Source organism: Pelodiscus sinensis, chromosome 15, assembly GCF_049634645.1.
Source record: "Pelodiscus sinensis isolate JC-2024 chromosome 15, ASM4963464v1, whole genome shotgun sequence".
NCBI lineage: Eukaryota > Metazoa > Chordata > Testudines > Trionychidae > Pelodiscus > Pelodiscus sinensis.
Window position 1 is genome coordinate 25,056,893 of NC_134725.1, and position 27,587 is coordinate 25,084,479.

The 27,587-nt window shown below is 42.4% G+C and overlaps 1 protein-coding gene across 5 annotated transcripts in view; it reads right to left on the reverse strand.

The window, feature by feature from the left end:
* The window catches only part of ADGRD1 (adhesion G protein-coupled receptor D1), a 327,867-nt gene that overhangs the window by 133,366 nt on the left and 166,914 nt on the right, over positions 1–27,587 (reverse strand). For all 5 annotated transcript variants that reach the window (XM_006120531.4, XM_075898421.1, XM_075898422.1 and 2 more), the window contains 2 exons: positions 15,820–15,893; positions 13,482–13,605 (listed from right to left, as the gene is read on the reverse strand). In XM_006120531.4, the coding sequence (XP_006120593.2) occupies positions 13,482–13,605; positions 15,820–15,893 (198 nt within the window). The remainder of the gene's footprint in view (positions 1–13,481; positions 13,606–15,819; positions 15,894–27,587) is intronic.

Below are 27,587 nucleotides of genomic sequence, written 5' to 3' on the forward strand. Positions count from 1 at the left end.
GATTGCATCACATATAGATAAACCCTGTTTCCTTCTTTGCAGTCCTATGGTACAAAATGCTGGGTTTGCACTCTGCAGGGAGGAGACACAAAGCAGAGGCAAGGTAGGAGGCTATGCTGGCCTCCAGGGTTGTCTGCAAGCTGGCCATGGGACTGGCTGGAGTATAGCCCATGAATCTGTCAACTACACTGGGCCACAAGAGGGAGTCTTTGGTGCACATCTGCATAGAGTGTGTCAGGCTCCAGCCATGTTTATCCTTGTGACAGGGCGCCTGCCCTGCACTGGCCCTTTAAGACCAAGACTCAGGCCCTGAGCCAGGGCGAGAAACAAAGAGGCCAGCTGAAGCTGTTTGGGCTAGGGAGAGCCCAGCTGGCAACTATCTAGGGCAGCACAATTGGCTTGTAGAAGCCAGCGGAAGCTGTTAGGCTAATGAGAGCCCAGCTGCCAGATATTCAGAGAAGCCCGGGTGGCTTAGGGAGCCCAGCTGTCAGCTATAAAAGGAGGATCACAGTTTGCTTAAGGGAGCGAGTGGAGGGCTGACTGCAGGGGAAGCAGGAGCTCCTTGGCGGGAGACAAGCTGGGGAGAACCAGCAAAGGCTGGAAGCAGGCCAGCCAAGACTCCCCTTGACTAGGGGCTAGAGACACAGACTCTGGTTTGCGGGCCGATCAGGAGGCCGACTAGGTAAACAGAACCGTTGCGACATATGCCAATGATGAGCAACCCATACAGACCGTAACTTGCCCTGAGAGGGGCTATATGAGGACAGTCAGGGGGCACTGAGGCACAGTGGGTGGCTTGCACCCCTGACAATCCTCCAGACACATGTGCTGAGGCTCTGGCTGTATGTCTCCCTACACCTTCTTGAATTTGCATGTGACATATGTTGTCCCCCAATGTTGTGAAAGATTCTCATCCACTTCCTCTAGTCAATAGCCAAAGATGCCGATCCATCATACCAGGAAGAGGAAGCTCTACAGTGGTGAAGCACAACTCTGTGATATAGGGGCCTACTTATGGTCCTTTGTCACTTCATCCATCTAAAGATCATTGGGTGGAATCCAATTTCTCCTGAGGCACCTTTGAGAAGCTGTGGTACTCTCCACCATTCCCTGCGAGAACTTATGCTGGCCCTGTGACCTTCACTTCTGTCCCTGTTTTCTCATTGTTTATCCCCTATAATCCTTTGCTGATTGTGTTCACTGGTTCCTCCCTTTCGGTTGAGGTCTTTCAGCTTGGGGAAGGCCTGGGTTCACCCATACCAGTACCAGCAGAAGGTACATTGGACTGTAGCCTGGTACTGGAAGTACACAATGGACAATGGCCCCGATACAAGTACAGCTTCATAAAGACATGATATTCCTTTTCTTCTCCTTTTGACAAACTAAAGATGTTAAAAAGGCAAAGAACTAAGCAGTTGATCTGCAACCAGGGCTTTTATGTGTACTTCACTGGAAAACGCATGATATAAGAAATGTCAATCCAGAGGGGAACTTCAAATAAGTTGTTTTTACTCCTGCGCAGATGGATACATCTCTGTCAACTCACTTTTTAGAAACAATAAGTAGTCTTCTGGAACCTTAGGGTATGTCTACAGTTGCCCCCTACTTCAAAGTAGGGAGGCAAATGAAGCATACCGAAGTTGCAAATCAAGCTCAGGATTTAAATATCCTGCGCTTGATTTGCATGTTCCCAGCCAGTTGCCATTTTAGATGTTCACTAGGCTGGAGTAACTGCCCACTTCGACATGCAGCAGTGAAATGGGAGTCCGATTTAAAGCCCTAATTCAAATTAGCTGGTATTCCTCCTGCAATGAGGTTTACTGGCTCATTCGAATTAGGGGCTTTAAATCGGATTCCCATATCACTGCCGCATGTAGACATGGGCAGTTACTCCGGGCTAGTGAACTTCTAAAATGGCAACTGGCTCGGAACATGCAAATCAAGTGCGGGATATTTAAATCCTGGGCTTGATTTGCAACTTTGGTATGCTTCATTTACCTCCCTACTTTGAAGTAGGGGGCAAGTGTAGACAGACCCTTAGAGACTAACAAAAATAAATATATACAATTATGAGCTTCCGTGACTAAAACCCATGAAAGCTCGTGGTCTTATATATATTTTTTGTTAATCTCTAAGGTGCCAAAAGACTACTTGTTGTTTTTAAAGTTACAGACTAACACACCTACCTCTCTGTCACTTTTTAGAGTTTCATGTGGAATCATTTCTTTTCACCTCCCAACTACCATTTACTTTGGCCAAAGTGCTTGTGTTTTCATATTCATCTCCCACAGCCTTTGGATTCTTAATAATATCAGGGTACGTCTACACTACAACGTTAATTTTAATTAACGGATCCAGACTAAAAAACTAGTTCGAGTTACCGTTTTGCTAATTCGAACTAGCATGTCCACATTAAGTGGACCCTGAACCGGGCTTAAGGATGGCCGGAAGCAGTGCCGGCAGGGCATCAGAGGAGGACTTAGAGCATGGAGATGCTGTCTCAGTCTATCCGAGGGCTGTGCTTAAAGGGTCCCAACCCCGACTCCGGACAGACAGTTCTCAGGGGTGCCCCACTTGCAAAGCAGTCCTGGCTTGGAATACCCAGAGTACCCACACTGGGCACATCACAGCACTCAGCCATCAGCCCGGCTGCACTTGCCGCAGGCTGCCATCTGGGGAGAGGAGGCAACTGGGGGGGCTGCAGGAGAGCTTCCACCCCCAGAAGCCCGCAGAGCCAGCCCAGTCCTCCCCATTGGGGGCTCATACCCCATTCCTCCCTCACCTCCTTCCACTTACCCTTCCCTAGCCTCCCTTCCTGATGTACAAAATAAAGATACCGTGTCTTCCAAAATGGAATCTGTCTTTATTGAACAAAACTGGGGGAGACTGGGAAAAGGAGGTGGGAGAGGGGAAGAGAGAGGCTGGGAGAGGGGAGGGCAACTAAAATGACCAGGGGTTGGGAACAGGTCCCATATGAAGGGAGGCTAAAGAGACTGGAACTTTTCAGCTTAGAAAAGAGGAGACGGAGGGGGGACAGGATAGAGGTCTCTAAAAGCAGGAGTTGGGTGGAGAGGGTGCATACAGAAAAGTTCTTCATTAGTTCCCATAAAGAAGAACTAGAGGACACCAAAGGAAAGGAATGGGTAGCAGGCTTCAAACTAGTAACAGAAAGTTGTTCTTCACAAAGCAAAGAGTCAGCCTGTGGAACTCCTTGCTGTAGGAGGCTGTGAAGGCTAGAACTAGAACAGAGTTTAAAGGGAAGTGAGATAAAGTGATGGAGGTTGGGTCCATGGAGTGCTATTAGCCAGGGGGTAGGAGTGGTGTCCCTGGCCAAGGTTTGTGGAAGGCTGGAGAGGGATGGCACAAGACAAATGGCTTGGTCACTGTCTTCGGTTCATCCCCTCCAGGGTCCCTAGGGTTGGCCACTCTCGGCAGACAGGCTACTGGGCTAGATGGTCCTTTGGTCTGATCCAGGACAGCCATTATAAACTCAGGGCTCAGGGTCGGGGGTCTCAGTGGACTCCCTTGATTCTCTTGCACACCTGCTCCTTGGTGGCCAGGCTGGCAGCTCTCCTGCCCTAGCCGGCCACTTTCCTGTGCCTAGTGCGGAGATCGTGGACGAGGTCCACGATGTCTGCACTAGCCCAGGCGGGTGCCCGCCTCTTGCGGTCCCAGGTAAGCTCCTGGGAGCCGCCAGCCTGGTCCCGGGAACAGGGGGAGGGCTGGGGGGCATCGGGTGGGTGGCTCGATCCGTGCCAGGTGCAGGGTCTGCTGGCTGGGTGCTGGCAGGCTTCTACCTGGCACGGGCACCGTAGCCAGCCCGTGCCCCTTTAAGGGGTCCGGGGCCAGGAAGGGGGCAGACGAGTTTCCCTGGTGTTGGCCAGAGTGGCCACCAGGGAAACCTGGGGAGGGCTAGCCTCCCACTAGTTCGAATTAAGGGGCTACACACCCCTTAATTCAAACTAGTAAGTTTGAACTAGGCTTAATCCTCGTAAAATGAGGTTTTCCTAGTTCGAACTAAGCGCTCCGCTAGTGTAGCACCTATGTAGTGTAGACATACCCTCAGTGAGAATGTTGAAGAGAAGGTACCATTTGAGGGAAAATTCAGATGAATGCTCTAGGACTCACAGAGTACTATTATATCACATTTGTGCCAACCTCCTAGCCATAAAAGCTCCTATTTTGCTGCAGAAGCCAGTCATTTCCTTTTCAAATGTTGTCTAAGTGCTCCTATCCATTGGGTGTCCAGCATCCTTTTGTTAAAAAGAGAATTATGTGACAGCTGGTACAAACAGCCTGGAATGATGGATATTAGTTGGAGAACTATAAAAATAAAAACTGCCAGACAGTTAAGTTAGCATGTTCCTTGGCACTGGGCAGAGGGCAGCACTGGCTGATAAGTGGAGCTGCCCAAAATAAAATAACTGAGCCTGAACTTTCTTGGAACTATCTTTGGACTGTAGCTTGCTCATTAATTTTTTTTTTATTTCTGCTGTCTACAAAGCCCCTTGTGACATACATCCTCCCACTCAGCAGGAATTTCTTTCAGCATCAGATTTATCAGGCTCCAGTTTAACTTCTCCTTTCTAGCATGTAGGTATTTTATGCTCTGCTTTCTCCCCTTTTGCTTGAAACTGTCAGCTTATTTTGGGTTGGAAATGCTCTAAAAAACAACAAATGGTCTGGTAACACTTTAAAGACTAACAAAACATGTAAATGGTATCATGAGCTTTGTGGGCACAGCCCACTTCTTCACATGACTGGACTGTTGTGTCCCGGTAGTGCAGAGGGGCAGGAAGGTACACCACCACTTGCCTTTGTTAGAAATTTCAACAAGAATGTCATCAACGGAGACTGCTGAGGAGAAACTTTGAGAAAATACTTCCCAACACTGACACAAATATCCCACTACACCACTGCTACCCACCTGTCTTGTTGTCCTAGGTCTCTGGGTGCACTGTATGCTGGTTTATGCCAGCAAAAGCAAACTGACATAAAGTAACTCTAGCCTTTAGTTCTCTTCAACTAGGTGGAAGATCTCTTTGGCTCACTGCAATCCCTGCAATGACATACTGCTGTATGCCTGAAAAGTATGGTAATAGACATTATGGGCTTGAAAGATTTCAATTACCCTTGGATCAGGTCCCAAGCCTGTAAGGGTATGTCTACACTAGCTCGTTAATTCGTTGAGGCGACTGGAGTTGCAAATGAAGCCTGAGATTTAAATATCCTGGGTTTTATTTGCATGTTCCCGTCTGGTCGCCAATATGAAATTTCATTAGCCCGAACTCACTGCCGCGTGGCTACACATGGAAGTGAAACATTAATTCGAACTAAGTCATTAGTTCGAATTAACTATTACTCTGTGTGGAATGCTCCTCGTGTAGCCGCGTGGCAGTGAATTCAGGCTAGTGAAATTTCAAAATGGTGACCAGACGGGAACATGCAAATAAAGCCCGGGATATTTAAATCCCAGGCTTTATTTGCAACTCCGGTCACCTCATTTGCCTACCTAGCTCGAATTAACGAGCTAGAATAGACATAACCTAACAGAGCAGTGGTGGGCTGAGCACGGAGTTACAAAGCCATGAATTCCTGAGACATTAGCTTTGTTACTGATTTGTTGTGTGGCTTTGGGCAAATGGTTTAGAATGGGACTGATAATATTTAGTGAACTCCCAGGGATGTTGTCAAGATGAATTAGTTAATATCCGCCCATCCTATTCAGAATGCCCAATCTAGGTCCTACCCAGACAAAGCGATATATATGGCTTCATTTGTAACAGCCTTGTTTTTAATAACATCATTACAGAGGTAAACAGATTTTTTTCTAGCTTGAGTTCCAAATTCTGGTCAATGTTCTAACTTTAATTGTATCCATGTAACTCCCCTAAGGTAATTAAAGGGAAATTTTGGCCTTTAAAGACTATTTGGCTTATCTTTGTAGGATTTTTTTTAATAATGCCTACTTATTACAAAATTCTAGCAAACGTTATTACTTCTCAACTTTAAATCAATATGATAAATGTATTTCAGTCAGCAAAGCAGAATGTCTGCCAAATATGATATGGACATAACAGCAGAGATATAAAAAAACAAATAATTTCAGCTTCACCTGGCACCACAATTCATCACTAAGCTAATTGACCCGTGTCAGCCTAATATCTGAGTGTCAAATGATTGCAAATTTTTCCAGCATTGTTATTTCTTTTCTGAAATAAAATTGATAGAAGTGTTAATTCCTGGCATTAGCTAAAGGCAGTTAAAATATATAAATTGCTGTTAAGCTGATCAGCAGTATTATCAATATATTTATTCTTCACAATATGGATTCTGGCAACACTTTTTGTATGTATTTTAGCTGTTCCTTAGCCTAGTCAGAAACATGCAACAGTGCTCAATCACATTTGTAGGTCAAACTCTCAATGTCAATTAATGACACTCCAAGCCCCCATTTGCCATGAACTGCTTCCCAATGCTCTGTAGTAAGGGTGCTGGTTCATTTCAGAATGTATAGTTTAAGCCTCCTGATTTTAAAATTTACCTCACTGTGTTTCAGTTTCTTCACCTACACATGAGTATTTCCAATGCCTATGAGTGGAAAATGGTTTATTGGGGACCACTGCCACCTAGCATAAATTAGAGCAGCTCAAGCTGGACAAATCTCTCCAGAGAATCAAGGTACCATAACTAGTTCCATTATAGCCCCCTTTTCTGTCAAAACTATGCCCATTGGAGAATCTGGCCAATACGACTCTAAAAAAGGATTTAATATTTTTATTCTCATGGCACTTCACTTTTTGATGAGGAAATGCTATGAGAAGACCACAGCTCATATAATTTTGACCCTGTAAATAGCTCCCTGGGCTAAAGTAATGTCCATGGGACAAACAAACACAGTGAGACAGGCTCCTGTACAATCTAACGACACAGCCCTGTCACACACAAAGGTCTTTCTCTTATTATTATAGTTTATTATCCAAAGTCTTGCTTCTAAACTGATCTAAAGTATGCATAAAATCTGTATGTACCTTTCAGAAAACATTATGTATGGAAAGAAATGGATTACTTTAAGTACTATTAAGAGGAGGGGGAGTATCAGAATTTATCCAAAGTTCATTGAAGATAGTGGACTTTGGATCATGCTTTTACTTCAGCAGAGAACAAAAGATAGAGAGACCGGAGATGTAAAAGGCTAAAAAGACATAAAAGTAACAGTAGATAAACTTTTTAACCATAGGCATGTTACACTAACTTTAATATATATAATTAGGTCAAATATTTGACTATAGTTTACATTAGAATCCTTGAGCCAAAAACATGGCATGAACTCTCAGGACTAGTGGTATCGCCTGACTGTTACAATGAGGGCATTTTATAATTCCATGTAGGGGGGCATTTTATAATTCCTTTTATTCCTCTGATATCTAAACCTGCCAGCCACTCAGACTGTGAGGAATAAAATGATCGTTGTCTTTTTTTTAAAAATGTCAAATTTATTTTCTTCTTCAATATATTCATAATAAACACTGAAAAAGGTCTCTTTACAAAAGAAGGTATTGTTGCCTAAAATACAGTTCATTGTCTACAGCTCCTACTCGTTAGACAGATTTTCAGAACTATGAACATAAACCGAAACCAAAAAAACCCACAAACCTCCCCCTCCCCCCAACAACACCCAAAACTGAAGAGACTGTACAAATCTATTCTCCTGGTTAAAATCCTTCTACTAGAGCAACTGCTTGCCATAGTCTTTAATAGTATCAATGCTGGTACATGGAATCCCTGTTTCCTTTGCTGTTTGCTAATCATGATTTGAGAGGTTCAAAAGAAAGAGTTATTGTCTTTGACACTCTGGTGTCAACTAACAAGTCTTCACTCCACTTCCGGGCACCTTCCATCACTAGATATGCTTGGGTGTGCCTGATTTCTTGTTTTGAGGGATCCTTGATTTGCATTGTTTGGAAAAGCTCTTTCTTTTCAGACCTTAAATAGCAAATTGTTCAGAAATACCAGACATATGGTACAAACTAAAAAAAAAAAAGGAAATCCTAAGCTAAAGAATCAAATGTTAAATTACATGGAGTTTCAAGATAGATAACAGGACACAGAGAAAGAAAGGGATTTTCTGGGTCATTCGATCTAGTCCCTTGCTATAGTCCCAGCCATAAATTTATCAAGCTCCATCTGAAAACTAGCTGTTGTTTTTCCCCTATAGTACTTACTGGGAGACAATACCAGAAATTCACTCCTTGGATAGTTAGAAATCTTCCTCCAATTGCAAATGTAAACATATTCATGGCTAGTTTGTATCCATTTGACCTTGTGCCAAATTGTCCTGTAGTTTGAACAGTTCTTCTGCCTCCTTGGTGTTTATCCCCTACCTCCAATGAATTTATGGAATTCTTACTAAGAATATAGTTTGTCCTGACTGTATTTTCCCCAGTATTGAAGCTCCCATATACATGAAGGTCAGCATCTCCATAGTTTCCCTTGTATCTGTCCAACTCCTTTCACTGCCCTCTGTCCTCCCACAACCACATGCCTGTGCGGTCTCCTAAGTGACAACCCCAGATCACTACATAGAAGGAAAGGTTGCGTCGTCTTACATTTTCTAAAGTGACCAAAGATTTTGGATACCTGACTTCAAGCCAACTACACTACCCATGGTGTACCACTTTCTTATTTCTTGGTGAGAGGAGGTTGTCCTGACAGATGTAACCTGGTCAGAGAGTCCTGCTGATGGAAGAAAATGGGACCAAACAAAACCTGACCTAAACTCCCATAAAACACAGCATCACCATTATAAATGGAAACATTTCAGTTTTCAGCCAAAAAAATATTGTTTTTCATGCATTTGGTTATCATCAAAGTTTTCCATGAACAGCAGTCACTTTCCGGGAAAGATTTCATTTAGTTAAAAAATTATTGTCTGTCACCTACAGTTCTTTCTTTCATACACAAGCCAAGTAAGTGGTGTGGAGGGAAGGGGGTAAATAAAAGACTCTATAAAGATGCAAACATCTCACATATTTTGACTAGAACAACTCCCTTGGAACCTCAATAATCTGTCATGCAAACAGGAGATTACAGCATTTTTTACACCATATCCCATGCACTTGATAACACAAAATTGCTTCAAAGGTGAATAAATATTTATACACATTTATAACCCACAGTATTATATCATTCACTGACAGATTTCTAGCGAATAGAAAGGAAGATATTATGGTATTTAATGGTTCCAATAGGCTTTCTTGTTTTGACACATGATAAAACTTTTTAGGAAATTTCTTAGGAAGATATTGCTGAGCATTGCCTGTTTATAAAGCTCAGTAACTAGGTGGCTCTCTCTAGTTGTCTGCTTTATCATCTCACTCCAGACACAATGTAAAGATATCTTTATATAGGCAAACAATTACATTTATTGTACCTGAGTTGGTTACAAGACAAGCACAATGGTTTTCCTTGCTTGTGCAGATTTCCTCTCTCTCCCTTTATTTTTACATCCCCATCTGGACCTATGATCCGTTTCTAATTCATTAAAAACAAAAACCAAATATTTCTGAATGTCAATTAAAAATGAAGCTCGTTGGTCAAAGTTCTGGAGCTCTAGGATGGGATTTTGTGCTAAGCCTCACAGAGGTAACACACAGCAGTCACTGTGCAGCAAGAAAAGTGATTTAAGGCAGCTTTAAGCTACGCCTACTCAGGGATGCTCCTGGGGCTACAGCAACCCCCAGAGTAATTAAGACAATCTGGGAGGAAGGGGGCATTTGTCTAAGTTATGGCAGCCTTCCCCAACTGCCCTATTTTCACATTCCTGCGTGCTGGGAGTCCTGTCTCAAGATACACTCCCCATACCAACTTACCCATGCCAAAGCAAGAGGACATATTTTGCACCATGTGAAGGCATCGTTGAGCTCTCTGACTGGAATCTGTGTTTTCTGGAAACAAAGCCTGTACCTTGGATGATCCAGAAGAGGTTAGGAATGAGCATCTGGCAGCTCATCATTCACCTGCCCGCTCTGAACCACTGCAAACATTTCTAAGTCTCACAGATTTGTACAAGGGGCACACGGTTTCCACAAAAGATGCATATTCATGGGGCAATGCCTTTCAGTTTCCCCAGTATATCATTCATTCTGCGGAGCCATTGAATTACTCCATGCCCTTTGTTGGAAATTGTATTCTGAAGCAGAGGATGTAAGAATTCGACAGGGGCCTAAAGGAATCAGATATTTTTAAAATGTCAAGGAGGACTATTCAGATAAATTTTCTAGAGTTCTGACATTCTCCTTTACAATGTAGGGAAGATTTCCTTGCATCAGAGTGATTAGGCCTGAATATTCCACTCATTCATTTATTATCTTAGGAGCATTTATGCTATATTGTTAACAGTCAGACAGAAAGAAAAGGAAACAAAATACTTCACAGTAACACAATTGTGGAGAACTTATGCAAACATTGACAATGGGCCACACACTAGGACAGAACATCCAGGAAAAAAACAACAACCAGTGACAAAATACTGAAAACAAAATCATGACTATGGAGACTAGCCTTTTCTATTCACTGTAACTAAGTTCTCCTTAGGATGGTACATGCTTGATCAACTACAAGAACTTTGGCAAAAATGCACAAGCTTGATCCCCAGTTGCCAAGATTGCATAATATTAAAACTTATTCCAACTTTTGGCTAATCATAACTATCCTGGATTCTGTTTGGCCAATTAATTTAAATGTTAGAACTTCCAGAACTATTTCCAAGAATACAATCCGTTATTCTCACAATACTACCCATAATAATAATAATACCCAGAATAACTAGTTGAATAATATCAATTATGATACATTTTAGCATCAACAAACTAAAACTGTTGAACATGGTTCAAGTTGCACAGAGTTGCATAGTTATAGTTATTGGGAACCATGAGGATACAAACGTATTCACATCTATGGGGAGGGTAGTCTGTGGTGCATGACTTGAGTATGAGGCTGAATTATTTCTTTAGGTAACCGTCTATTTCTTCCCTGGGTTATACAGGAGCAGGCAATGCTCATCTGATGTTTTTAATGTTAAAGGAGATCCTGAGTATCCCAGTGGTGATTGATGGATAGTTGAGGATCCCCTATTCACTCCTTCCTGCAGTCCCTTGCTTCTAAAGGAATATACAATGACAGTACCTCCACCTGGCTGGCCCCTGAATTGAAATTGGCCTTTTGTGCTCCACCCCAGGCAACATTTTCCTAAACGGCCACAGTTATTCACTGTTCCTTCTATGCAGGCCCTTGTTAGCCACAAGCACAGCCAGGGTCTCTTACCTCCAGGAACAATTACCAACAGCCCCTGAAGCAGCCTGCTAGATCCAAGCCCCATCAGGTTCTAGCTTCTAGCCGCAGCTCCTGGACTGGAAAAGGCTCCATAGCAGCAATCTGGCTCCTCTCTCCAAAATGGAGCCCACCAACACTCTTCCTGCACTGGCTGGAAGAGAGCAACAGTTTCCCCCCTTTTTCCCCAGGCATCATGGGAATTGTAGTCACTAGGGCCAGACTGCAGCACAAAGGAGCCTCCAAGTAAAAGTCAGAGGCTCCTATGGTAAAGGGAACCTACACTTACTAACTGAACAAACACTACAAAAATATATATATTAGAAATGTGGCTCACTAACTAGAGCAGGGGAACTGAGAATTAGATTCTTCCGTGCTACATCCAATTCTTTCACTAATTTGCTTCCTTCTGGTCTGACAATTCAGGCACTGGAGTGTGACTTGGGATATTTAGGTTTAAATCCTGGCTCTGTTACAGGCTTCATGTGTAACTTTGGGAGAGTCACACCTCCCTCTGTCCCACAGTTTCCACTCTGAAAAATAGGGATGATAACAGTTTATTTTTACAACCCTTTGTTCCATTTGTCTCTTTAAGTATCAAACTCTTCAAAACTGGGAACTTACAGAGATACCCTGATATCAGCTGGGCCTCTAGGTGCTCCTGTAAATAAACAACTCACTCACTAACTTCAAGAACTAATAACCATCTCCACAATGGAAGCCATGTGATCCTGCACAAGTTACTTTACTCCATGCCTCATTTCATTCCTCTGTTAAAGAGCTATAATAATTCAAGAGTGTGTTGAGGCTTTTATAAGTTCTTTGGGAAAGACACAATGAAAAAGCAAATATTGTATTAACTATGCCATCCTAGAATCCGTTTCTGACTTCAAGGAAGTTATACTAAGTTTGTCACAGAGATATTGACAGTAAGATTTCATTAACTCATAAAGAGATGGCAAGTTACATTATGGGCCATTCATTCCCTGAAAACCTTCACATGTTCTTTAGCACTAGCGTGCTGATTAAAATTCCTTTAAATTAAGGTGGATATTTGCCAGTTTATTTATACTGTGTTTCCATTAGCACACATTCTGTGCTGTTCTCATGAGCATGTTGATCCATTCATAAACCAGCCAGCAGCCTCAGGCCAAAGCCACTATCTGAAACAACACCAAACTCATCATTCATACCAATTAACAGATAAGTCAGACATACTACCTCAGAGTGAACATATCATGCTATCAGGTCTAATAAAGAATTCTGTATGAACCTCTAAGGGATCATATTTCCTGGTATACCAATTTCAGAAATAAAGTTAATGGAGAGACAAATCTGACCAGAGAGTTCTCACCTTGCCCGCTGGCATTGGACATGTTTTGCTGAAACCATTCAGTAGTATGAGTAGGAATTTTTTTTAAATGATAGGAACAGTTGTATAGTCACACTGTGGAACACAGAGGTCAAGTAAATATAATGAGCAACTGTTAGCTAAGGATATTCATCCTCCTCTTTCTGAACAACTCTTGATCCCACTCTGTTTCTTCTCAAATCAGACCTCACTTTGTAGTAAGATGAGGAAAGAACATCTGGTGCATCATGGAACGTAAGTGAATGTGGTTCATTGCCCAACCCTAAATAGTCACACCTCACGTGTCCTCTTTCTTAAAACTAAATCAAAAGAATTAGAGATGGAAAAGACTTATTAGCTCATCTTTTAGCCTATGCCCTTCTTGACCATTATATAAGTGTTCTATGGAGCATGTCTATAAGTGCTTTTCCTGCCCAGTGTTTCAAGGGCTATAATGTCTGTGTGATGAGAATTAAGTGCAGCACATACTGATTCCTATTGATTGAAGCCTGTTTCATCCCAGATTCCATTTCCATTGAAAAAGAAAAGGAAAGAAAGAAATGTAAAAACAACACTTTAAAGGGCAAACTTTGGTTTGGACTTTGCAACAAAGCTTAGATACTTGAGCAAAATGGTCCCAGCTCTCCCTTCCCACCCTCCGTCATATATTGTGCAGATGAAAGTGAAAAATAAATAAGAGATTAATTTGGAGTTCTATTTACAAAAAGAATTTCATAGTGGATGAACGGGTTTGTGCTCAGTACTGACCTCCCAGATTTACTCCTTTATTTACTCTTACCTTCAGAGGTACCACTTGCATCAGAATAGCAAAGTTGGTGAGGTGATTACACAGGCAAACTGAATAGTTGAGATCCCCATCATCACGTACACAGCCTTCAGTAGACCACATGGCACTTCCATTGCTGGAAGTACACAGGAAATGGAAAGGGAGCCATATTAAAATTAACTTTCCTGGCACTAATTAGACATACATTTCATTAAACAGGAGAATTGCTTTTTTTTTTTTTTTAAATAAACCCTTTTCTGAACTTTAGCTACTAAGAATCATCCAGGCAAATATCTGCACAAAAACCAAAGGTTTCCTTTGGTAAGTCAGTTTATAAATGTTGATGAAGTATCTGTAATACTAAATATGCAGTTTAACTCTACATTTCTGTGACAAATTTATAGATTGTTTTAAAAGAGAAAGGAATGATTCTATGCAACTATCAGTACAAAGAATGAAGCACATTACAACAGCTTTTCAATGTAAGTTTTAAAATACTTCAGAAAGAAACAAGAAAAAAAAAGCTGCCCAGAAATAAATAGTGTACCTAGCATTGACATTTGTGAGTTATGAAGTCAGTAATCAATATTCATATTATCCAGGACCCTAAGTATAGCTAAGCTAATGTACATGCTCTCAGTACTGATGCTCCAATTTCAGTACATTACAAAATCCGAAGTTACTAACAGTAGCCACTGAAATATAGCAGTTTCTCCTCACACTTAGCACAGGAAGTAATTGTGGTTTCTGATATACTGTGGAATGATAACTGATCGTTAATGCTGACTGTTTAATGGTGATGGCAGCAAATCACAGTAAACCATATTGCATGGGATGTTCTAAGCCTGGAATTATGAACAGTTTGCAGCACTCTCAGTGGCAAATGGTTGTATGTTGTAAAATATATTACTCTGGGTGGCAAACAGCTGTGTATAGTAAAACAAAAATCAAGGGCTAATTTTGCATCAGCCTCGCTGATGAATTCTTATCAATTCAACAATCACAGGGCAAAATCAAGTCGGAAAAAAAACTACTTGGGGCTAACAACAATATAAAGAGAGAGTGGGGAGTCAAATTCAGCATTCAGTTTCCTATTTTCACCAGATCTATGCCAATTTGCTGGCCCATTAGTTTCAATGGAGCTATGCTGATATTCACAATATAAAGATCTGGTTCACTGCCTTCAATACAGATATGCCAATTTACACTAGGGGAAGACTGGTCCATTGACTTCAACTGAGCTACATGTAATTATACCAGCTTGGTATTTGTATCAATATTGTTCCTATTATACAAATGCCAAATGATTCCTTTTATTGGAGTAATCATACATCTGAGAAAGAGAATGTGTTGAGGTAAATAAACCTCTCATTTTAGGATGAGGGATTTTCATTATTGTCTTTCGTTTTCAGTCAAGGTCTAATCCCCCAAAGCACATCTTGTGGGAATGCTGCCCAGAAGCATATTGAGTCACTTATATAAAACATGTTTCTAATTTATTATAATTTGTGAGTAAGTGTACAAGCTAGTGACTACAAACAGCTGGCACAGCACAACATAATCACAATAACTTTAATAAAACAATTAGGTTTATCTAGCCCAAATGCAAGTTGGAGAGGAAGTATCACAAAATTGTGTGCCACTGCTTCATTGAGTGATGCTCAGGATGCTAGAGCTCAAAAACCCATCAGGCCCTGTTCAAGTCCCATTTGGAATTATTTCACTATTAATTCTATATCAACAGCATGTTTAGAAATCACAAATGCATCAGATACACTGTTCCTGGCTACCCAAAATGAGGAAAAAATTAGCCACTCTTTGTTGATACTTGCTTGCAATATTTAGTTTTATCCTGCTTTGTATCCAGTGGTATATAATTTTATCACTGAATATGCACCAGGCATGACACGGCTCTGAAGTACATATGGTACACTGCATTCTGATTTCATTTGTATGCAACCTGCATCAGAAGCAACTATCAATACCCATGTTTCCAGACAAACTGAGTTATGTTTACAAAAGGCTAACATAAGGTTAACCAGAATTGGCTGTTATGTGTTCATCTCCACATTTTTCACTCTCTCAATTATCTGGTTTATCCTGAAATCAGTAAATAGAATGACAGCTTCTCCATCTACAGTAAGAGGAAACTATTTTCTCTTCCTTTTTTCTCTTACTATGAAGCTGTTTTGTGCTAAAGCCTTTGATTTCATTGCTTTAATATTTCCCATGAACACAAGAACAAGAGAATATTTGTCAGGGGTCTGGCATGCACTGATTATGTCACATTTACCATAAGTAACCAGTTACAATATATCAAAGTTAAGACATTCAGAAGCACTTAATGTACCTATAGTCCAGAAATGCACAATACAGGATAACTTTGTTGCTTTTGTTCACTGCCTGGCTGTACTGTTCAGGAGTCTGAAAGAGAAAAGTACATATCTTGAAGAAGAAAAATGTAAAAAGGCACACTGAAAGGCCAAATTTTCTCTGTTTAACCAGTGTCAGTCATCATTTCATTTACTTCAGCAGAATTATTACAGATTAACACCAGTGCAACTAAAAACAGACTATAGCCAATAGGATTTGATTCTTTCTGCTACTCACATAGGCCTCCACCTTGCAAAGACTTACACACATGCTAACTTTATGCACCAGGAATAGATCCATTAGGTGAAATCCTTGGCATACTCCGTGGCAAAATTCCCACTGAGTTCAATAAGACCATAAAGTTAAGCATGTGTGTTAGTCCTTGCAAATTTAGGACCTGATTATGCAGCATATCTTTTGGATATCTGACAAGCAAGCCGAATGTAACAAAAACTGACAGGATCAGTATCACTGATATGTACACTATAATGTTTAGCAAGCAATTTATTTTCAGAATGGTAATTATTAGCTGCACATATAAACACACTAAAAAAGCAATACCAGACACCGAGCTTTGGTTTTTAAGAGAGTTTGGCATTTATACAGGGACTTAATTCTCCTCTCCTGCAATCAGATTAGTTGATATCTCAATCCTCTCCATACTAAAAAGCTTGGTGTCACATTTTCTATTCTGTTCTAGCAGGTAACTCCATTGAAATTGCAGTGGAGCAGAGAATCAGGCAAAATAGCCTATCCAGAAGTTCAAAACTCCTCTCCTTTTAACATTGATACACTAACATTCACCTGCATCTGGAGCCTGATTAATGATATTCAGCACTATCATTATGTATTGGCCCCCATCTTGAGACTATTCTTCATTTCAGGAGTCATCATCACCATAAAAAATTACCAGAAAATTATCAACCCTCAGATCATTACAACAGAAGGGTCTATAGCACTATCAAACTAGAAAATAAGCAAGCTCAGCATTTAAAACAAATTTACACAGGGCTAAAATTAAAGTTAAGAAAAGAAAGTTGCATCAGAGATTTCTGTCATGTCTTCCACAAAATCAGCAGTGAAGTGTCAGGCACAGGGCAACACACCTCCTCACCAGCTGATAACAAAGAACTTCCTGTTTTAGCCAGGAAATTACTCTGAATTGTGGGTTATACACCTTCCAAATCTTCACCCAACAGATAAACTCCATTACGAAATTGCTCTTGCTCTCATATCTCTGTTCTCATGAAGCACTTTAAAGGAGCTTTCATTTTGTTTGAAAGAAGCCTGCTGTGCTCTCCAGTGATTTGATAGGTCCTAAATACAATGGTTCTTCTAAGCTGGTGCTTAGAAGGCTAAGAACCTCAGTTGGGGAATAAAGTGTAGGGATGTTAAAATGCATTTATGTAGGTAAACACATAACTTCTGAAAATTTCAGCAGTTACACATTTACATATGGGGGAGCTGCCTACCCCTCCCCTCATGCTGTTGCCTCTATCACTCCTCTCCATCATGCTGTTACCTCTGTGCTACTGCCGATCCCCTCCTCAAGGTGCTGCTACTGGCTCCCTATGCACACTGGCTCCTGCTTCTCCCACTCCTCTCCTACTACCTCTGCTATAAAGGCAGCAGAAGGAGGGGACAGGTGACTCCATGGGAGCTGGTACGCCATGTTGGTACGCATAGGGAGCCTACTTGAAAGGCTACTTGGCTCTGATACAGCAGTGTGGGGGGATGGGGGAAGTGAACCTTGTACATGGGTACACATTCAAAACCGTAGTAAAGATTATTGTTAATGTCCCTTAAGAGGCCATCATACCAGCAATGGTCATCAAAAATGGTATGCACATAGAGACTATCTAGCTTAAAAATAAAAGATTTGCTATCACAGCATACAAGAAATTAGACAATAGCAAACATCATCTGTTTGTGAAATGCAAGTCTTCAGCATTAAAACAATAATCTATCCCACCTATAAAAAGTTGCTAACAACAGAGAGCAAATTCTCACTTGCATACATTAATTTGTAGTAATTCCCCATCAAGAAAAATCATCCACCAATCCACAAAAAGCAATTTGACTTGTATTTCAGTCATCTGTTTCTTAAGTTTAACTGAGTGTGATGACTTAGACAGTGACCCGGATCCTGTTGCACTAAGAATACTAACTGATAAAGAACAACACTGATATCATAAAGTTTAATATGCAAGCAAGCTATTTTTTCTTAGCAATGTGAGTGTTTGTGAAAACTTTTGAAAGGGAAGTTCATGCAGATCCCTGTGGCTTGGAGGCAGTGTGGCGGCACACCAGAAACCTCAGTTCTGGAAATGAAAGACTCCTGTGACTCTGATACATGATGCAGTTAGCGTTCTAGTGTGACAGCTGGCATAATGTGACCATGATGTGGGTAGTCTGTAAGCAACACAACATTAATTTATGGAGAAACATTAGCACTGGTCTTGAAAATAGTCAACTATTCTGGTGAGAGAATGAGTGCATCAGGGCTATCTTACCTTCTAAATCTTTGGGTCGAGACCCAAAACTTAATCTGTTGAACATTTCAACAGGGTCACTAGAAAATGTTTGTGGCTCCTGTCCCACAGAAATGGCTGAGTTCACCTCTCTGCTCCGGTCACTGCAACCTTGGGAATCCCACTCAGGTTTGATCCAGTCATCATGATAAGGGAGTTGGGGTACATCAAATTCGAGTGAGTGACACTGCAGCCCCATGAGCCAGGTCACAACTCCACTCGCAATTTTGGTCCAGTCAGGGGGGCAGGGCCTAACCTGAGGCATGCCACAACCCACCCTGAGTAGATAGACAAGCACAGGCAGCCCCATAGCATACTGGCTGCAGGAGTGCCACCTTGGAGTGATTGTCAGGCAGGTCCAACCAAAACCATTTTAAGGCCTCTATCCCCAGACTGTTTACTTGGTCACAATAGGCCATAAACATTTACAAATGGGCTCTGAGCCCAAAAAGGTTGAGAACCACAGCTCTGAAAGCAGGAAGTGTTCCTGAAAGCAGGAAGTGTTCCTGAAAGCAGGAAGTGTTCCATGAGTGTTCCTGGATAGGATGAGCACCAAACAAACAATACATGTTGAACCTCTAGCCCAGCACTCTGGTCCACCAACATCCGAGGTCTGGCATTATTTTAGTTAGCCAGATATCTACTCATCATGGGTGTGCCCAAGTTTTCTTTACTCCCGTACTGTTTGTTTATAGCCACCAGTCCTGGCTCTTGATGTTCTCTGCTTTTATTTAGCTCTAATTTACCTCTAAATGTCTTCTAAAAGCCCAGTAAGCAGTGGAAGTGCTGATAATGCTACTAGATACTATTGACCTCCTGTGGTTTGGCAAATTCTCTGGTTTGGCACCAATCAGGTCCTGAGGGCACTGGACTAGAGAGGTTCAACCTATAGTAAAAAGTTAGTGAGTATCAGACTTTGGGATAGACAGTCCTTCGTCTTTATGTTTTGTACTGGAAAGAATGCAATATGACTTTATCCCTTGTGTCCATGTGAAATGGCCAGGGATATCAGAGTCTTTTTACCTAGGGGGAAATGTAGGAATTGCTCCCTCTTAAATAACCCCAAAAAAGTACAGAACAGGGTCAGTGATCAAAGCTCTGGCTGTGTTTAGAGAAGGACACATCTTGCATTGCCCAAAAGGACAGTGCAGTTTCTGTGCCAGGCAGCAGAGGGAAGGCCTGTGCCTCCAAGGAAACAACTGTCTCTGTGGGTGTTGCCTGGAGCATAGTAGATATGAACATGAGTCAGTGGTCCTTAGCAAATTCTTATCTCTTAGAGCAGGAGTGAAAATCTTTTTTCTGTCACAAGCTATTGACCCACAGAAAAAAAAATCAATCAAGGGCCACTCACCTGTCTGGGAAGAAATGGAGGTTTGGGGCTTCCCCCTGTAGCGGGACAAGCCAGTGCTCATGGGTCCAGTCTCCTGAGGGGCGCCAAGACTCAGAGCTCCCCATCCCCAGCACTGTGAGCTGGTACTATCAGCTTTAGCTTTGCAGTGGTGGCATACAGGCCAGATCTGGCCCACCTACTGTAGATTCCCCACAACGGACTTAAAGTCACAAAAACCACTATGTCTGTGGAAAATGGTTGGAGGAAGAAGGGGGAAGGTCTGGGGTAATTAGAACTCGAGGAGGTAGTCATGAAGTGTAGATAGTTGGGGGACAGGCTAGAAATGGGATTCACATGAATGGTGAGTGCCTTCTGGAAAATGTGTTTGCAGAACACCTTAGTACTACACGCCTGCAGACAAATAGAGCCAGCTAGCTGTCTGATTTGGAGAATTGCCAAGGAAGGGAAGCCAAATAATGGGCAGGAGGCTTGTGAGATTCAGTTTCTTTTTTTTCCTTTATTTTGAAGAGAAACTGTAATGCTGACAGGCAGAATCAAACCTGGGACGTCTGGAGCTTAGTGCATGAACCTCTGCCACGTGAGTGAAAAACCAGCTGGCTCTCAGCTAAGGCTGTAGATCAGACTCATTCTTTCTCTCTGTAAGTGGTCTCAGTGTCACTAGATTGGACAAGCATACCATACCAGAAGATGAGTGGGTTACACACACCAAGCTGAGCTGTGGTAGCCACAAAGCAATGACACATCCTTCCCATTCTGCCCTTTTAGTCCTATATTAAAGAAAGGAGCTTGGTAGACCTAGGGCCAGCCCAAGCCATTTTTGTGCCCTGGGACCCAGGTGTGCGGCGCTGCCTTTGGGGCACATGGCCCCACCTCCGGGTGCACAGGCACAGGCACAGGCCCGCCCCCAAGATGCACGGCCCCGCCTCCGGGTGCACGATGCATGTGTGGGCCTGCCCCCAAGTCACATGGGTGGACACACGGTGCATGTGCTGCCCAGTTGGCCTGGCCACCGCCGATGGCGCACAGCCTGGGGCCACCTGGCGTGGGCTGTGACTGGCCATGCAGGGCCCTGTGGCCACAGGAGGAAGGGAGCTGCTGGCCAGTGCTGCAGGGGTTAACACAGTCCCCGCCCTGGGTGCCCCCTGTAGGTTGGTGCCCTGGGCAGCTGCCCAGCTAGCCCACCCCTTAGTCCGGCCCTGGGTGGGCTAGATTTTCAGCTACTGCAACCCAAACACAGGTCATCAGCTGGTGTAACTGGTGTATCTAGTGTTAAAGGACCTATGCCTGTTGACATCAATGAAGCTTCTGGCCCACTGTGTTCCCTTTGAAATACACTCATCCCTGCTTACAAATCACAGCATTCCTCCAGTTTGTGGATTTCTTGTGCTCCTCTCATCTGTCACCCATACCTACACATGGTCACTTTCTTCTCCTCCATAAACACCTGTAATAATATGTTCCTTCACATTCTTTCTATTGCCCAGAAAAATAGGCACCTCAGACCAAACATATCCACCCACTACACCAGCAGGGCAACAGAGTTCACAATAATCATCCAGTCCCAGGCTGCTATGTTCTTTCCAGAAGTGACATGTTTTTGAGCTGAGACACACACAGTGTATCAGACTCAGGTCTGAGACCTCCAAATTAATTGGATTTACCACATATTTGACTGATTCACCCTTAGGCCAGGTCTACTCTAGGGGAGAAAGATATGCAACTCCAGCTACCTGATTAGCATAACTGCAGTCGGAATATGTTAGGTTGAATTTCTGTGGCAACCCCACTGCAGGAGGTCTATGGGAAACACTCCCCCATCAACTTCCCTTACTCCTCCCAACCCAGCCGAGTACTGGAGTCAACGGGGGCACCATCAGCAGTCAATTTACTGGGTCCTTTCTAGACCCACTAAATCAAACCCCAGGAGATCAATCTCTGCAGAGTCAATCTTCCAGTAAGTGGAGACAAGCTTTTACAGATAATGTGTACACACACTGGAAAAAATAGGTCCTCCCATTTCAATGTTTGTAAGGTCTCTTCTACCATGGAGATTAATTTACTAAGCATTGGGACTTGAAGTTTAGCTCACATAAATCAACGTAGCTCTCTTGGCATTGATGCAGCTATGCTAATTTATACCAACAGAGTTTCTAAGGCCTAATAGATTTCAATATGCTAATGAAAAAATTTGGCAAGGAGATCCAAATTAACCTCCCTCAACCCATTCCTTAAAAGTACAAACATAGGTTCCAAAAATCCTAGGACATTGCCAAGCACTGAAGCCTGTGACAGACAAATAACAGAAGGAAAAAGAAAACCTGATATTGAATTATTAGAAACTACAAAGGCATCTGGAATAAAACAGCTTGTCACAATACTCAACAAAGATTGTTTTCAAATTTCCCTTTGCCTGAGGTAAGAGCCAGTCAACACATCACGTTTGTCCCAGAAAGTCTGCTCGGAAAATGGTATATCAATGGCCTTCCCTGGTTCCCTGAATTCCACAATTAACAGCTGCTGTATCCGGAGGGCAAAATGAAAAAATTGAAAAGTGATGACAAAGTGTGTGGGAAGTGGAATGGAAAACATCTTATCAGTGTTTGTACCAGCCAGTGTCTTGGGTTGGAAAGGAAAAAATAAAAGAGGGAATGAGAAAAAGGGGAGCTAGCACTCTAAATTTTCCTGTTTCGTTATTCATAGAATTCTAGGGCTGGAAGAGAACTCAGGAGGTCATCAAGTCCAGCCGCCTATCCGGACAGGGCTTTGTTAACCCAAGACTTAAAAACCCAAGATTCCACCACCTCCCTAGGTAACCCATTCCAGTGGTTCACCATTCTCTTAGTTTTTCCAAATATCCAACTTAGACCTCTCTCTCTGTAACAAGGACCATTGCTCCTTGTTCTGCCATCCATCACTACTGAGAACAGCTTCTCTCCATCCTCTTTGGAACCTCCCTTCAGGAAGTTGAAGGCTGCTATTAAATCCTCCCCTCACTCTTTGCTTCTGAAGACTAAACGACCCCAAATCCCTCAGCCTCTCCTCATAGGTCATGTGCTCCAGCCCCCTAATCATTTTGGTTGCCCTCTGTTGGACACTCTCCAATGCATTCACATCCTTTCTATAGCGGGGGGGGGGGGGGCGCAGAACTGGATGCAGTACTCCAGATGTGGCCTCACCAGTGCCAAATAAAGGGGAATAATCACTTCTTTAGCTCTGCTGGCAATGCTCCTCCAAATACAACCTAATATTCCATTTGCCTTCTTGGCTACCAAGGCACACTGTTGATTCATATGAAGCTTCTCATCCACTGGTATTCCCAGGTCCTTTTCTGCCAAAATGGTACTTAGCCAGTCGGTTCCCACCCTGTAACAATACTTGGGATTCTTCTACCCCAAGTGCAGGACTCTACACTTGTCCTTGTTGAACCTCATCAGATTTCTCTTGGCCCAATCTGCTAATCTGTTTTGTTCACTCTGGATCCTATCCCCTGCCCTCCAATGTACCTACCTCTCCCCCAGGCTTAGTGTCATCCACAAACTTGTTGAGGGTACAATCCAGCCCATCAGTCGGGAACTGATCCTTGGGGCACTCTGTTAGAAACCAACCACTAACCTGACATTGAGCCATTAATCACTACCTGTTGGGCCCGACAGTCTAGCCAGCTTACAGTCCATTTATCCAATCCATATTTCCTTACGTGGCTGGCAAGAATATTGTGGGAGACCATATCAAAAGCTTTGCGAAAGGCAAGGTATATAACATCCACCAACTTTCCCATATCCACAGAGCCAGTTACCTCATCATAGAAGCTAATGAGATTGGTCAGGCATAACTTGCCTTTGGTGAATCCATGTTAACTATTCCTGATCACTTTTCCCTTTTCCAAGTGCTTCAAAGTGGATTCCTGGAGAATCCACTCCATGATTTTTCCAAGGACTGAAGTAAGGCTGACTGGTCTATCGTTCTTCCCTTTTTTAAAGATGGGCACTACATTTGCCTTTTTCCAATCATCCGGGATGTCTCTCAATCTCCATAAGTTTTCAAAGATAATGACCAAAGCCTCCACAATGACATTTGCCAACTTTGTGTTATGTTTATTATTGTGGTTTGCAACAAAGTCCTCACCAGAGCAGAGTTGAAAACAACTAGTTTTTAAACAAGACAAATATTTATAAAGTTGACTGTACATCATATATATAGAAGCCTTGCAAATTTCTACTCACCAAATCGCTTAGAACAAATTTTTTATTTAAGTGGGAGAATGAAATATCAATAGTTTTTCATTATTCTCACCAGAGCAAGGGCAAGAAAATGGGTTCTGTGTTCATGAAGTATGTAGGATGATTTTGCAGAGCTATTTGATTGCTAGTGAGAGATGAAACAATGTAGTATTTTTGTTGATAACTTTCTGCTGCTTCACATTATTTTATTAAAAATACAACATTCAGGAAATGAAAAACAAATGTTGATTTGCATTTATTTATTCCTCCACTACACACATTTGTTCTTCTTAACTCATGAAATCTGCAGCATTACTAAATGGGATCATTTGGTCTGAACCAAAATCAATAAGCCTGTTCAAAAAAGGGCACTTTACTAACCCTACAAAAATCATAATGGAAGAGATAATTAACTCTCTCCCCATCACCCATGCAATGTTCTGTCTATTTTTCCATCCATGTGTAGAATACATTTTGTTATGTGCACCCAGGCATGTGCAGATGTGCACCATGCTGCTGGCTATGGATGCTCTGCTAATCAGCTGGATGGCATTTTAGTCTCTCCTGGGAGGCCATCCAAGGTAACAGCTTACAGGGAACACAGCACCTATGTAATTTTGGGTGTTCTCCCATATCCATGTGATTTCAGAAGGGTTCTCTTTTATGATATCTCCATCTGCTCCCACAGTAGTCCTCTGCAACAGGAAGTAAATCTGTTTACAAGTGCTGTAACAGGAAGCAGCAGACTGATATGCAGCATATTTGGAGCTGAGTGGGAGACATTTTAAAAATATTTTCCTATTAGCTCATATTTCTACAAGTCCTGGTCTCCAAAGAGAACTTGGATTTTTCCCTTTTTATGGTATTTTGCTACAAGAGAAACACTTGCATCAAAAGAGAACCACATGAGTAGTTCAGAGGTAACATTTATGTAGTTACCTGGTTGTCTGGCTGGTGAGTCTTGCCCACATGCTCAGGGTTTAGCTGATCACCATATTTGGGGTCGGGAAGGAATTTTCCTCCAGGGTAGATTGGCAGAGGCCCTGGAGGTTTTTCGCCTTCCTCTGTAGCATTGGGCACAGATCACAGCTGAAGGACTCTCTGCATGTTGGGTCCTTCAAAGTATTTGAATGCTTCAATATCTTTGATATAGGTGAGAGGATTATTCTAAGAGGGGTGGTTGAGATTCTGTGGCCTGCACTGTGCAGGGGGTCAGACTAGATGATCATAATGGTCCCTTCTGACCTTAAAGTCTATGAATACTATGAATAGTTCTTGGGATTGTCAAAGTGCTGAGTCAACAAGCTGATTTTTACAATTCTCCTGGGAACAGAATTTAAACACGTTGCTTGAACAAGTTAGTGACAGAACTGGCATGAGAACTCAAAACTTGCCTGGTACCTATATTGTGTTTACTCCACTGTGCCATGCAGCCCATGTTAGAATTCCTTCAGGTGATCACAATTTCAACAGCTGTTGAAGGTGCTTAAGCCCATAGCAAAATCAGGTCTCATGTATCCAAATCTCCAATGAGAAAGTAGCACTGAGATTTTCAATAACAAAAGTTTACAGTGTTGTCAGCCAAAACAAATACAAAACTTGGCATTGTTTTTTTAATTCCCATCTTTAGTTAAAGCCATGAATTAGGCTTTATGGGGAAATTTGGGGCCTTGTGCTCCAAAATTCAGGTATTTTGTACGACTCTGCTATGAAATTGAAATAGAGCTCAACTCATCTGATAGGGCAGGCATTGCAGTAGCGAGAAGCTCCACTGGGATAAAGACTAAAAGGAAGATACAAGAAGCAGCAAATGCAACTTCTCTAGCAATGTTGTGTTTTACCTGTTTCTTGACAATAAAAATCAGGTGATTGGATTAGGAAAAAATTCACAAGACTGAAAGCCATAATTATAACAAGTATCAGTCAATATTTAATATCAGTGGAGATTCACAGTATAGTGAGTAACTTGCCACTAAGAAGGCATGGTCCTTTCCCCAGAGAGATTGCATTAAAAGAAACAGCAAGTACCTCTCCTTCTCAGAACACAAATGGAAAGAGAGAGAACACAAGAAACCCCCTTCTTTGGTTCTTCGTACAAAACCAAGCAAAATACTAGTTCTGCCACTAGTTCTGAAAGCTGTGACAGCATAGGTTCTGAATAATTAAAACTCCACATGATCTCTCTCTTAAACAGGCACTAAGTAATATTAAATAGTATTTGCCCTGCAGGGCAGGGAATTCCCCATTGGTAACTTTAGGATTATCAGTCTACCAGCGCTAGATACTCAGAAATTAGTAGGGAAGAAGGGAGCAGGGGCAGAGCAAGGATACATCTACACTGGCATGATTTTCCAGAAATGCTTTTAACAGAAAAGTTTTCCGTTAAAAGCATTTTCGGAAAAGCGCGTCTAGATTGGCAGGATGCTTTTCCGCAAAAGCACTTTTTGCAGAAAAGCGTCCGTGGCCAATCTAGACGCGCTTTTGCGCAAAAAGATCCTCGATCACCATTTTCGCGATCGGGGCTTTTTTGCAGAAAACAAATCTCTGCTGCTACACTGGCCCTTTTGCGCAAAAGTTTTTCGGAAAAAGACTTTTGCCCGAATGGGAGCAGCATAGTATTTCTGCAAAAATACTGACAATCTTACATGAGATCGTCAGTGCTTTTGCGGAAATTCAAGCAGCCAGTCTAGACACAGCCCAAGAGTATAGTATCATGTGAAGGGTATATGCACTACATCCTTTCAAAGAGTGAAAGAGTCCCTGCTGTCCAGCAGACTTCCCAGTGTCCCATTCAGAATCTCAGCTTACTGAGCAAAGGTTTGCACAAGGCTTCCTGTTGAATCACAGAAACATAGAATACTACAAAAAGAAGGGATCTCAGGTGGTCATCAAGTCCAGACTCCTGCACTCATGACAGGACTAACCAGCATCTAGATCACTCCTGACATGTGTTTGTTCTATCTGCTCTTAAAAATCTCCAGTCATGGAGATTCCACAACCTAAATCTCCCATGCTGCAATTTATGTCCATTATATTCCTGTCATTCTCCAGAATGTGAGCAGTGACTTAATGGCATGAGGGCTGAGGACAGAAATGCCAGGAAAGGTGGGGGAACTGGCATCAGACCCTCTCAGAAGAGGTGGGACCAGGGCAGACTGGGGGACTAGTCTTCCTTTGCAACCCCATCTGTGCTCTGGCAGAATTTTAAAAGGGCCTGGAGCTCTGTTCACCATCAAAGCTGCTGTGGCCCCTGGGAGTCCTAGGCCCTTTTAAATTGCCAGGCCCACAGGCAGCTTCATCTTTTTTCCCACCCCCCTCACCCGCATCAGTGGCACAATCTGAGCCTCGTTAGACAGTGTAAAGATAAAGGATGTTGGACAGACAATAGATAAAGCAAGTGTCTAGTGATTACTCAGGCCTGGACTACTCTTAACAATGAGTGTAGACAGGTCCTTAGACTATAAGCACCTTAGGTTGGGGACTGTCTTTTGTTCTGGGTACATACAGCACATTGGCCCCATGGGGTCTTGAACTACCATGATAACAATAATAAATATTAATAACAAGGAAGCATTGATATTTAGGAGATACAGCTTCCAGCTGACATCAATGAGGGTTCTTCCTTCAGCTCCATTCTGGATCA